Genomic DNA, 12,557 nt, shown 5'->3' on the forward strand with positions numbered 1-12,557 from the left:
CCTCTCTTCAGACAGCTGTGGGTTAGACTATGTCGGCACTGATAATGGCAGCGTAGTAGGAAATAGTAGGAGTTGGGGTTTTTTTTCTGAGCAGGAAACGGAGAAAATCGTGTCTCGATCTATAAACATTTAAGAAAATAAAGTGGTTGCCAATGAAATGTCCTCAGTATTAATTCGTTTTTAAGTGTGGAATTGTACTCATTAAGATGAAAAAGTCTGAAAGCATACATGATGTAATCTCCAGTAGTTACTATCGCACATAAACTTTTTGGTTTTTGAGGTGATCCAAAAGAAAAAGATGAAGTGTCAGTTTATTGTATTTAATTAGTTAAATGTATAATTTTTAGGATAAATCCCTTTTATAATCTCATTTTTAAAAACATGTCCAAAAACTTTCACTCACAAGAACATACAAAGCAACACAAAAAATCAGAGAAACTATTATAGATGACATTAAGATTGGTTTAGAAAAAATTCCTAAGAAGTAAAGTTCATATCTTTAATGAAAGTTCTGAAGCATGTCTTTCTCTGACATTAAATTCAAAAGTAGGTCACAGATCACTGACACAGAACACAAATACCAAAATAAACTTTTATATAATATTTATACAATATATATAATATGATCAATGTGTGGTTTAAAAGTAGGTCCAGTGTCCATTCATGGAGAGATGGAGAGATGTAAAGTCGTTATAAACTAAAACCAGACATTTGGATTTGGAGTTGAGGTTCTGTCTCATAGAAAAGAACATTGTGTAAGACTTATAGATTTATTTTTAGTGAGTTAGCTAATGGCAAAGTTTATAGAGTATTAACTGTTAATTAAAAGTGACACAGCAAAATCTTTTAAATATGAAATATATAATGGTTTCATTGTGTACATCATAGTATAGAATAGTGTAATAGTAACTAATAACAATCAGGAAAAATAGGAGACCATAAATATAAATAGAAGTGGTCCGAAAGTTGTGCCTTGAGGCACACATCATTTACTTCGAACAGGCCTAAAAATCAGACGCACAGCTATTTACCACATATATCACCTAGAAAACAAATATTTTACATCAAATCATTTCAACAGGCATGTAACAATGACATAACAGTTTTTTTTAAATAAGTGACATACATGTGGCCCCTTTTAATCTTAAATTTCACAGTGTCAGAGTCCTACTTTTTTTATTCCATTCTCTTACAATTGAATAGTTTATGCTAGCCGACATGTTGTTGTGACTGTGGGAGCAAAGACTAAATGTACAGCTCAAACAATGTGGACGGGTGTGTCAGTCTGAACAGTAGTAGCATCTGCGTGTCTGGCAGCCAGAGAGGTTGCACCCAGTTGATGTCATAGCTCTGTTTTCTGATCTGTTAAGTATTGGTCACAGCCAATGATATAGAAGTACATCTGTTCCACACACTGAACAAACAAAATCTAATGCTTGACCATCCAAAATATGGACAGATGGATGGGAATAACTGCCGATAAAATCGTTCTTGGCAAATAGAGCCATTATTATCTGTAATTGAGGACATATTGCATCGCAGTAATGTGGTTTAATGAACATGTTGAAAGATATTCAGTCAATCCGCTGATATCCCTTTGAATCTCAGTTAAAAGAAAAGCACGCTAATGATGTACATGCTGAAAGGAACAAAGATGAGCTGAAAAGGGTGGCTCCTTTTAACAATTTGAAACACAAAAGTAGAGGAACATAACAAGAAAAACAAAACCTCTTTAAACTTGAATCTATTTTTGATCTTTTTTTAACCAACAGCTGAAACCAAAACCTTTACTTTCTCCTTTCCTAGTAAAATCCTAGCCAGGGGGTTGGAACTGCTTTAATGAAACCTGCATGGTCATTTCAGCAGCCTGCTGTAATTACGCACTCATGCTGGGGATGCTATGCGCAGCAGCACTGGTGTCATGAGACAGACGGACCCCACTGCTAGACTGAAAGAGTCTCAGCTTCCCATCCAAGGTCCCAGTCAGCAGCTAGGAAAGACAAAATTACATCACATTCAGCTTTTACTCCCAAGAACTGTGTCACATATCACTGCTCTTTTACGACTCTCTATTTACAAGACCAAGTTACATAACAGCACACCTGTTTCCCAAAAGAAGATTAGCATCACCGAGGTCAAGATCCATACCATGTTTCATGTAAAAATTCTTGATTTTCCATACCTGCCCTATGTCACAAAAACATGAAGCCTCCTGGCCTGAACTCTGTTATATAACTTTGTTTAATAGAAGTGGAGATTGCCAGAGCTAGTTGTTGTGAGTCAACTGTTTACACATTAATACGGCACCCACATATCAATAAACTAACATCAACCCACACCCTGCACACCCATTTAAACAAACACATGTGCAAACAAACACACACACACACACACACACACACGCACACGCACACACGCACGCACGCACGCACGCACACAACACAAACCAACATGTGGATGCAGTACACAGACAAGCACATGTGTACATAATCACTTCTTTGCTATATTTCTTAGCAGGACAGGAGGATTATCTCATCGGTTTCTATCAGCCAGTAGAGCAGATGAGGGTGAGGGAGCATTACCTCAACACTCTGACAGCCAATCAGCAGCAATAGCAATAGGAAACCCTTCATTTGGGGTACAAAATGAGGCCCATGATACATATTCATATCAGCAGCTGCTCAAAGTAGAAAAAATGATATGATGGAACAATCATAATTCAAGACAGTTGTTCACAAATGGCTCAGTTTTCACTTCATTTTCAGGCATACGTGACGTGTAAGACCAGGACGTGTGACAAACCATTTTAAATCTATTTCATACCACTTCAAGCCAAGGTTATTAGTATAACACTTAATCCAATTTAAAGTCTTAAAGGGCTTTACAAATCCTGCACGATGAAAAAATAAATACATATACAAACAAACCAACAACTTGCAAACTACACAACTACATGGGAATGCTTGGATGAACGTCCAGATCTGCTGTGGAGCATCGATGTCATTTATGGTGATTTCAGAGATTTTTAGGTGCTTGTTAAGACAGAGTATCTTTTTAAAGTATACTAACAGCAGGAATCTTGGAAAACAACGATTTGCCAAGCAGTGATAAAAACCACATTTGCAACAACAATAGTCCAACATTTTTTCCCATGTACTAAAAGCTGTTTTATGCAGGAGAAATCATCTTTTACCAGCAAGCAGATGCCTGTGCTGGGAAAGGGAGTCTGAGGATGACTCAAGCAGACAATGACTAAACTGGGGTGGATTTAATCTTCTTTTGATGGGTGATCTTTGCAGCTCAATAGACACAGAGGATTTTCACGTGTGTGTGGAGCCCAAAAGACAAATGAATTTCAGCAAAAAGGCAGCCAAGTGAGCACAAACACATTACACCTACATAAGCATGTGTTGTACCGGTGTTTTTTTGCGTATAAAAATGTTTGAGGCTCTCCCACAAAACAGTTTGACAGCTCATTTAACTCTATTTTTCAAGAAGTCTCCTTTCTCCATGACCTTAATCGACAATAGCCAAGCTGTCTGGGTCCTGCCCCTGGGCTGCTAAAATAGCCACTTAAAACTTAAGAGGGTCAGGGAGCAGCTCCATTAGCAACCACAGCTCTCTTCATCAACTGCCAGCCAAAACTATTAGACTGTAATCGCCTGAGCATTGCAATCCTCCGCATAAGCATACAGTGTAGAGCTGAGGCTAAATTACAGATTTTTTTTATAAAGGTGATAACAACATTAATGTCATTTTAACTTCATGCTTGCAGCAAACATTTGCAATCCAACACATTCCATCTCTGCAACCTTCAACCTTTGTTCAGCGAGGCTGAAACAAGTGAAGCTGATGAGGACTGAGGGGTTTGGGCGACCTTCAGGGTCAGAAGTCAGACGTTCTTGCGAGCTGATTCACCGTCAACATGTAGCATGGGGTCATGCCGGGCCATCACAAGTGAGTTATCTTTCCTCAACGTCCCTTCTAGGAAACAGTTTTCATAGGTTTCTCTGTTTAAAGATTTATTTTGAATGTCAGATGTCCTTATGCAATCCTGTCTCCACTGATAAATAGGTTTTGAAGTCATTTACAAGTACATGTTTTTCACATTAAATAAAAAAAACAAAAAAAACATTCGACCTTTAAGAGCCTCAAAGACAGGTCATGCATGAGCAATGCTGACAATGTGGGCTGTATAATGTTTTATGATCTTTTTGTTTATTTGTTTTTCTTTTTACTATATTGAAAGCTCATTGAAAACCTTTTAGGAAAACTGAGATCGTAAATCAGATTGGCAATTTGCATGGCGTGTCACGCACATTACATAATCTAAGTTACTGTCAGGCATACTGGCTCAATGCTATGGAAAAAAGACCACAAATCAATAGTTCAAAGCCAGAATAAAATATCGTGATTAAGACTGCAATGTGGGTTGGTTTTTCAGTGGTGAACACTGTGTGTTAAATATTGGCACTTGTGGAGATAGAAAGAGTCCAACTGCAGAAGCTGGTATGAACAATAACTGAAGCTTTGAAAATACAAGGAGCAATGTGTTTTTCCTCCCAAAGGATATCATTAATCAGCTGTAAAGGGCAGACTTCACAAATGCCAACACAACAGGGTGTTCTGTACTGTACATGCTGAGAGGAGGTGAAACATCCACATCAGAGAGGGGAAAATGAGCCACCAGTCAGCAGGGGCATCTGTTTGATGAGCTTTGAAGCACATGAATTGTCAGTGAAAGAAATATGATGTCTCTTGCTAGGGGTAATACTAAAGGCAGTGAAATAGGTAAATGATCTCATGGAGATCTTTTTACCTGTAGAATAAGCTTGCATTCATAGTATTAATATACAAAGTTCTATATAAACCTTCATTCCAGCTAAGTTTTATTTTTGTTGCTGTTAAGCCTCACTCCCTGAAGTTTATTATAATTATCTCTTATTTCTGTATTAACACTAGGGCTGCCCCTTGAAACTCAGAGATTCTTATCATCACTCGGAGACCCTCAGTCAACTAAGATTGCTTCAAGTTGTGCAGTCTTTCTTTCATTTTTTTCTGTACAGTGTACTTCTGGGGTAGTTTTTTAGTTCCCAGATTTTGCTGCTCTTGACTTTCATACTACTCTTTCATACAATGAGCTGTGGACATGCAGACAAAAGAGAAGAAGAGAGGAGAGACCTTCTGCTTAGAAGTTGTGAATTTACAGCTCACAGCAACTTAATATGATACAGCCTCTGGCTTTTGTTTGTTAGCTTGTGTCAGCAAAAAAATGTTGCACATTAACGGCCGGTTGGTAGTGCACTTAGCTTGTTTACCATATTACGTGAGTACCACTGTCACACTAAAATGTCCCCGGGAGCCCCATTCAAACTTAGAACTTTGTATGGACAACAAAACAAATGGTCAAATATTTGTATTTAACAGCCAAATGCAATTGGAATGGCATAAGTCTGAGTGCCCTGCCCTGATTAATACTCAGGGGACTGGTGGTAGTCAAAATTGGTATACAGTATTGGCATATTGGTAATATAATGTTGGCTTTTATCTGGTTTATTGCTACTGATGGCATTTAAAACTATCCAAATAATGGAATTAACAGTAGATTTATATCTATCAAGCTCAGACTTCCTCTCTGTTCATCCATCTGTCTCTGACAGTCTCAGTAGATCTCTAATTTACAAAGCTCTGGACAGGCCCATCTGGGTGAATGTTAGAAGGCAAAGAAACACAGATACAATCTGCCTCACAGCATTCCACGTGTTTGCTCCAGAAGCTGCATGTGGAATTTCTCTCTTGAAGAAAAATGCAGGGAACACTCAAAAAATAAAAAGAATAAAACGAATAGTGAATGTTTATTAAGGCTGACACAATTACAGAACAGTGTGTTATTCCAATATGACAGTGTTGGAGCATTAGCCCTGTCAATATCTTAGCAATTTTAAAAGTAGGTTTAAGGCCATCACAAAAACGGTTACATAATGAGTGGGAAATACTGCATTTCAAAGCTTACACAGTATTCTCTTGAATCCATGTTTTTACATTAAATTTCTCATATGGTAGCTTCTGGTTAGAAAAAAAAACAACAACTTTGTTCTCTGTGTGTGAACAGTTTCACATTTTGGGCAATATGATTTTTTGCTTTTTTGGCATGAGTTAAATGAGAAGATTCTTAACTCTCTCAGGATACATATGTAGCTGGAGCAAGTTAACTGACAGATGGCCAGTTTGCTGACCTTAGCATAAGACAGGATCCAGGGGGAACAGCTAGTCTGGTACTCTCCAAAGGTAACAAAATCTTATCAACAAGTTATATCCCAGGTGTTAAATCCTAAATCCTACCCCCCTTTTCCCCCAAAAGAAGCACTCCAGCATTTGGGGAAATATAATTTTTTGTAAACAGATATCTGCAAATGTATGCAGAATCTGCAACAGTACAAAATTTAGAGGTTAGAAACTTGACCTGCACCTGCTGAAATGACCTGTGCATGAAAGAAAAAGTCTGGCCCAGATATCTGCTGGCCACACCAGATCCCCCAAAATATTGTCAGTTGACCCCAGAGGCTTGTTATCGTCAGACTATGGGTTCTGAGACTGGGGAAGTACAGTACGCTTTTTTTGCTGTCTTACTCAAAGCAAGCTGAGAAACCAGACTCAGACGAGAATTCTTTAGTGCACCAAAATTGGCGACTAGCAGATGTATCAGAGTGGTGTCGTTAGCATATTTTATTCGATATCTATATTCTATATATTTTGTTTGCTCCCCTGTGATAATCTGGCAACCTGACTGAGGGATAATGAATACATGAATGAATGTTTGTTAACTTGAGGCTAACTGGCAGTCATGGTGTTAGTTGTTGTGAAACAAAAAAAATATGCTAAGATGGGTTATTGGTTGATAGAGAAAGGGAGCTTCAGGGTCCAGTTAACATGAAAAAAACTGCACTCTGCCATGTTTGCCATCAAAACTTTTATAAGTGATTTTTTAACTGATGTAAACTTTGCCCTCTGTACTGACAAGTCTGCTCTGCACTTGAGGTTTCTGGTTTCTTAGCCAGTGTTGTCTTGTTCCATTCCCCTGTTAATTTGTGTCTTTCACATTAGACAGCATTTTGCTTTCATATTAGTGCCATACAGACATTGCGGCCCTCAGAAGAAAAATGTAGCCTGTGGTGACATTGAAGATACAACTCAGTATAGTCAAGGTCAGACATTTTAGGGGACATAAACAGAAAAACACATTTAAAGTAGAGGGGGACTTTTAACATCCCTCTTGCGAATTTGCAAATGGACCCAAACTCTTTATTTCCATACTTCCTGTTCATTGCCTTCCAGCTGTGTTGAACGCAGGCCAGGTGGTTTCAGAGAGGCTGTCTCAGCTCAGTCTGTATCTCACTCTAATGTGACATTCTGGAGCAGACAGCAGAGTCCACCTCTTTATTTGCTGTCTGGCCACTACAGTAAGAACAGAGCATTTTGCTCTCTGGGGTCAGGCGAGGCGGAAACGAAAAGATAGAATATTTTTTTTAAAAAAAGGACAAAAGGGTGTGATTAGCTTTTTTATATGCCAAATGGTCACAAATAAAAAGATACAGTAAAAGGTCTTGTGGGACGCCAGCTGCATTTTTTGCCTGCCTGCAAAAAGCAAGGATGACACATGCTGACATATGGAGACAAGAGTAGCACTGAGTTTGAAAGCCAGAGAGATGATTCACTCATTGTTCATCTTCTTATTTGGGGAGGCAGAACATGTTAACTTTTAGAGACAGCTGCTTGTGTCACTGAGCGGTCACAGTCCTGCGCTAACTCCAACACATGAAGTGCAAATGAGGTCTAAAGTATTTTAGGGAAAGAGTTCAGAAACTGCTCACTTTAATCAAAAGATTGAAACTGAAAACATTGTTTAACATTTCTTATTTCATCCTGATCCTATTTTTTTCCTATTTGCATGAGGCATTGTATCCTTGCTTTTGAACAAAATTTGTTTTTATATTTGAATGAGGCATAGTGCACTTACTTTTTAAACTCAGCTTTTTAACTTAGTTCTTTGGGTTTATTTAATTTTTAATCTAACCTTTCTTCTGATTTTATTATTGTTTTTGCGTAAAGAGAGACTGACAATTAAGAATTTCATTGTATTGTGTAAACCACCATGTTTTTACTGTGCATATGACAAAAAAACTTATATATAAAAATCTTAAATAAAAATACTGAAGAGCATTGGATGCTGTTTCTTTTATAGCCCCTTCCAACAAACACACACATATGCATTTAAAACTTGACCAGATTTGTCAGAGGGCAGCAGTGTCTTTAGGACGGAGGGGGGTTTACTGACTTGCTCATGGATAGTTTTGCGAAACAAACACACTTGTTAAACGACAGGGAACCTTCTTCAGCATAATTTAAGTTGTTTTCAACCACAAGTACTTATTAATTAGATATTTTTATGCCCAAACCATTTTTTATTTAGTAGATTTTGTTGTTGTTTAAAATATAAAAACATGGAAAATCTTAGTTGTTTAATTGGTTCTTTTTGTCATTTTAGCCAGCATCTAGTCAACTGAAATTACATACTAAGATGATGACATATTGCAAATTCATGACCATTAACTGATTCAGCCAACACTGAAGCTCAAGTATGCTTAAAGCACTGCCTCAAACAAGCACACCTGGTTTAGGATTACTCAAATCAAAACCCTATTTTTATTTGATGGTTCTGGCTTGTAAAAATCTCTTACTGCACGTCCTGTTCATATCTAGCCTGTCTCCCACTGCTTAAAGTTACAACTTTTACAAATTTTCCAATTCCTACAGTATGAGTCAAGTCCATAAAAGGCTTACACAACATACAGAGACTTTTAAACCAATGTAAAGACTAGTTCTCTCTTTTCCCTTAAAGCCATTGTAACTTTTCATTACAGAGTAACTAAATTGTCTCCTCTTTTGTCACTTTTCATTAATATTCACTTGTTTTACAGTTTAGACCCTAGAACTTTTCTTTATGGTCTCCTAGTTTAAAAATCACTTCTTATTCTGGTCTAATGACAAAGGAAAAGGAGTCAATTACTTTTTTTCTCGGGTTTCACAGTAGTTTATAAAAAACTGAATAGACAGAGTAATTTCAGTTAAAAGGGGATATAAGTCAGCATTACTTTTTCCAAAAATTGCTAGCTGTGAAGTTTAAATGTCAAATGTCACCAATCAAAACTCTAAGGAATGAAGAAAAAATAATAATAAATGGAAAATGAATGTAAGTAACAACAGTAAGGGGTTTCAACAAATAAAAAATTCAATTTTCCAATCTAATTAAATTGTATTTATAAAGTCCAATATCAGAAATCACAATTTGCCTCAAAGGGCTTTACAGCGTACGACATTCCTCTGAGCAAGGACTCAGAGCAAATAAGGAAAAACCCTTTGAGGAAGAAAAAATATATATTTATATAATAGTTTTGTCAGTTTTGTCATCTCACTAAAAGAGAGGAACCTCCACTGCTCCTTAAGAAAACAATTTCATTATAAGCTCACCTTTGGAAAATACTACAAAGACATTTCCACCGCTGATGTGGAACAACATAATTGGAGCTATCTGCAACTTGGTATGATACAGTACAGAAATCTAGGTAACCCAAATAGAGAACAGGCCCATGAAGTCTGTTTCTCTAGTCTGACCCAGTAACCTGCTTCTCTGAAATTACTGTTGATTCGCCTCTGGCTACAGCATTTTTCTTTACCTTTACCCACATGATCATAAAACTTTAGAATTCCTAGAATCATCGGAGGAAGTAGCTTCAGATATAGTCTTGCCATTGTCTTGTTTCCTGCCGCTACTCACATTGAAAACAGTTTATTGTGTTTAACCAGCAAAGACAAAATCTTACAATACAACAATCTTAAAATAAAATACTTTGCATAAAAATACTTTGCAAGTAAAATTTGCAAGTCTGCTTTTATGGTAGCACATGTAGGTCCAACACAGGGGAGCTTACAAAACTTTACAGAGGTATGCCATGTGAAATCCCACAAGGTTTTACAAGACAACAAAGTGAAGCGACAGTAAAAGTTGGGATCTTTCATTACAGACTAAAGTACAGGAATAGTCCTGCGGGAATAAACCCTGGAGGTAGATCTGCCTGCATGATGGTCTTTTAAGTATTAGGATGGAAAACATGAGTGAAAAATGAGTGGAAAATATGCATTGCATTATCTGTCTGTGCCTTGCATCGGAGGGTTCTCACAGCAGTAAATATGGAGAACATCTGGCCCTCGAATGGGGCTAAGAAGTAAGGTGAGCACAGGTTGGGGACACTTTTTGCCAGTATTTTTTATGTCTTGCTAAGGACAAAGCACAGGCTCAGGAAATACAGCAAAGTTACCATTATGATATCTCCTGTCCTTGGTCGCAGTTAACTGTAAGACTAACCAGCCATTTCCAAGGACTTTTTGATCTTCTGATCATTTCTCATTTACAGATCTCTTTTTTGGCCACGAACAGAAAAAAAAGAAAGATAGATATGCATCTAGTCCATTTAGTCTCTAGATCAACTGGATCAAGGTTAACTAGAAGCAGCCACACAAAGCTGAGCCAGGCACTCAATATATCAGCAGAAGTCAACTGTCTGAGGAATAGGAAAGAAACACATTTCAGTTAATGAGAAAAAGAGCATTCTGCAACTCGTTGAACCATCAGTGTGCTTTATCTCAAGCTAACAGGACCATACCATGTTCAGCAACATAAATCTGCAGCAATGCACGACGCATTAACCAAGTTTCACTAGCTCTTTACTGTATTGTTCCCATTTAACAAATTTTCTAAACTAAGTCAACGAATTGGCAAATCTTCAAACCTGCACAATTTATCCTGCCCTGCTGATCCATTGTTCTTATATGTATTTCAGTTTTACAGGATGTCAAATTAATATTAAAATTGTAATTATAATCAAAATAATACATCTTGACCATTTGCACCGAGTAATTGAAGCTACCAGTTGTAATACCATTAATTAAACTATACAAATGTAATGACAATTATATAACTGCTATTAAAAGTGAAACAAAATGTTTATGGGAGGAGATTTTAAAGAATTTTGGTATAGATGTTATGTGTCAGAAGTAGAGATTTCTGTCTTAAAGCATTCCGTCTGCATGACAAGTGAGAAAACTGTAATAAATATTCTGGAAAATGCTATTAAATGGACCTTGAGATGGGATTGTTTTCTTAGACTCCTGTTTGTAAGGTAAAGACTGAGCAGAAGAATGAAGGATGGACTTCCAATCCTAAATTTAAGCACAGACAAGAAGTCATAAAAGTGCTATGGATGGACATTTACTCAGCTAACGTGAAAAGATCCATCACCATGACAACTGAGCAAACTCTCTTCACTACTGAAGACCATGTGATACAGCTGAAAGCTAATTCGTAGACCTCAGGTTGGGATTGTTTGTCAAACCATCCTGAAATTAACTTGACAAAGTTCTGTCTAAAACTAAGATTTATTTTTAGTCAGTACTGCATAGTTCCACTTTCGGTCTGAGTTTGATTGAGAGAGGGTTGCAGGAGGAACAGGGAAGCTGTCTCTCCCAATCCACTTGTATACTCTTTGTGGCTCTGCATATATGTATGGTGGCAGGCATATGAAAATGAGGAAGCACAATCTCTAGTTTGAAAAATGGCCCAAGAGCCAGAAAATTCTAATTTATGCTAGGAGATAAACAGGGAGACCTTGGTTCTGGTAAGATGGAGGCAAGTTTACCATAGCTCATTTGCACATAGTACCAACATTGTTGTGATATAAAGCTGGTTAAAATCTGCCAAGTATCCCTTTTTCATGGGCACAGAATTTGAATCTTTCAATTTCATACAGTTTTATCTCAATTTGCTATGAATCTCAGAAGTCTTTCTTCCTCCATGAGCTCCTGAGAGTGATAAAATAGGCCGCGGTGAATGTTTTTTTTCCGTCACTGATCAAGAACAGCCCTTTCCCTTCGGGTGAACAGACAAAAAGGTAGCTGTGCAGTGGTGAATGCACATGCGTGTGCAGCTGTGTGCTAATTGCATTCAGAAAATTGCTTGACAAACACTGAAGCAGAAAGTTAATTCAATAAACTGCAGCAGTACTGCTTACTGGCTAGTGTGACAAGGCAAGTTTATTTCAAGGGCAACAATTTCTGTGCTTACAGTTAAAATTTGAATGAGTCAGACAACTACAGTTCCAAAGTAAACACAAAGCTTAAAGAAATAGGAAATGTATATTGAGACCCAGTCGCGGATAAGCGGAGGACAATGGATGGATGGATGGATGTATATTGAGAGCACGAGGTTCACTAAACTATCCTAAGGTTTTTGGTTTTTATTTTGGGTGGGGGTGGGGTGGGTGGTGGATGGGGGAGGGGTTGTAACGATTCAATGGCTCTCACTTTGTCAATATGTGTCAACACAACATAAATCCTATCCTTTTAGCATGGTTTGCTTTTCAGGAAAATTTCTCAGGGCTCTTTATTTAGCAGCAGACCCTTTGGAGCCCTCCATTTTTTTCATACATTTGTGAATTTTACGA

At 37.5% G+C, this 12,557-nt stretch overlaps 1 protein-coding gene across 2 annotated transcripts in view; it reads right to left on the reverse strand.

The window, feature by feature from the left end:
• Nucleotides 1-578: 578 nt before the first annotated feature.
• Nucleotides 579-12,557, reverse strand: part of wdr27 (WD repeat domain 27) — a 48,074-nt gene continuing 36,095 nt past the window's right edge. Inside the window, exon 24 of one of the 2 annotated variants that reach the window (XM_042502783.2) lies at nt 579-1,990. In XM_042502783.2, coding sequence (XP_042358717.2) covers nt 1,877-1,990 — 114 coding nt within the window. In that variant the 3' untranslated portion in view covers nt 579-1,876. Of the gene's footprint in view, nt 1,991-9,948; nt 10,620-12,557 lie in introns of those variants that run through there. The other variant, XM_088086865.1, reaches the window with a different exon arrangement.

The sequence above is a fragment of the Plectropomus leopardus genome, chromosome 13 (assembly GCF_026936395.1).
Source record: "Plectropomus leopardus strain MGB_pleo_1.0 chromosome 13, ASM2693639v1, whole genome shotgun sequence".
Classification (NCBI taxonomy): Eukaryota; Metazoa; Chordata; class Actinopteri; order Perciformes; family Serranidae; genus Plectropomus; species Plectropomus leopardus.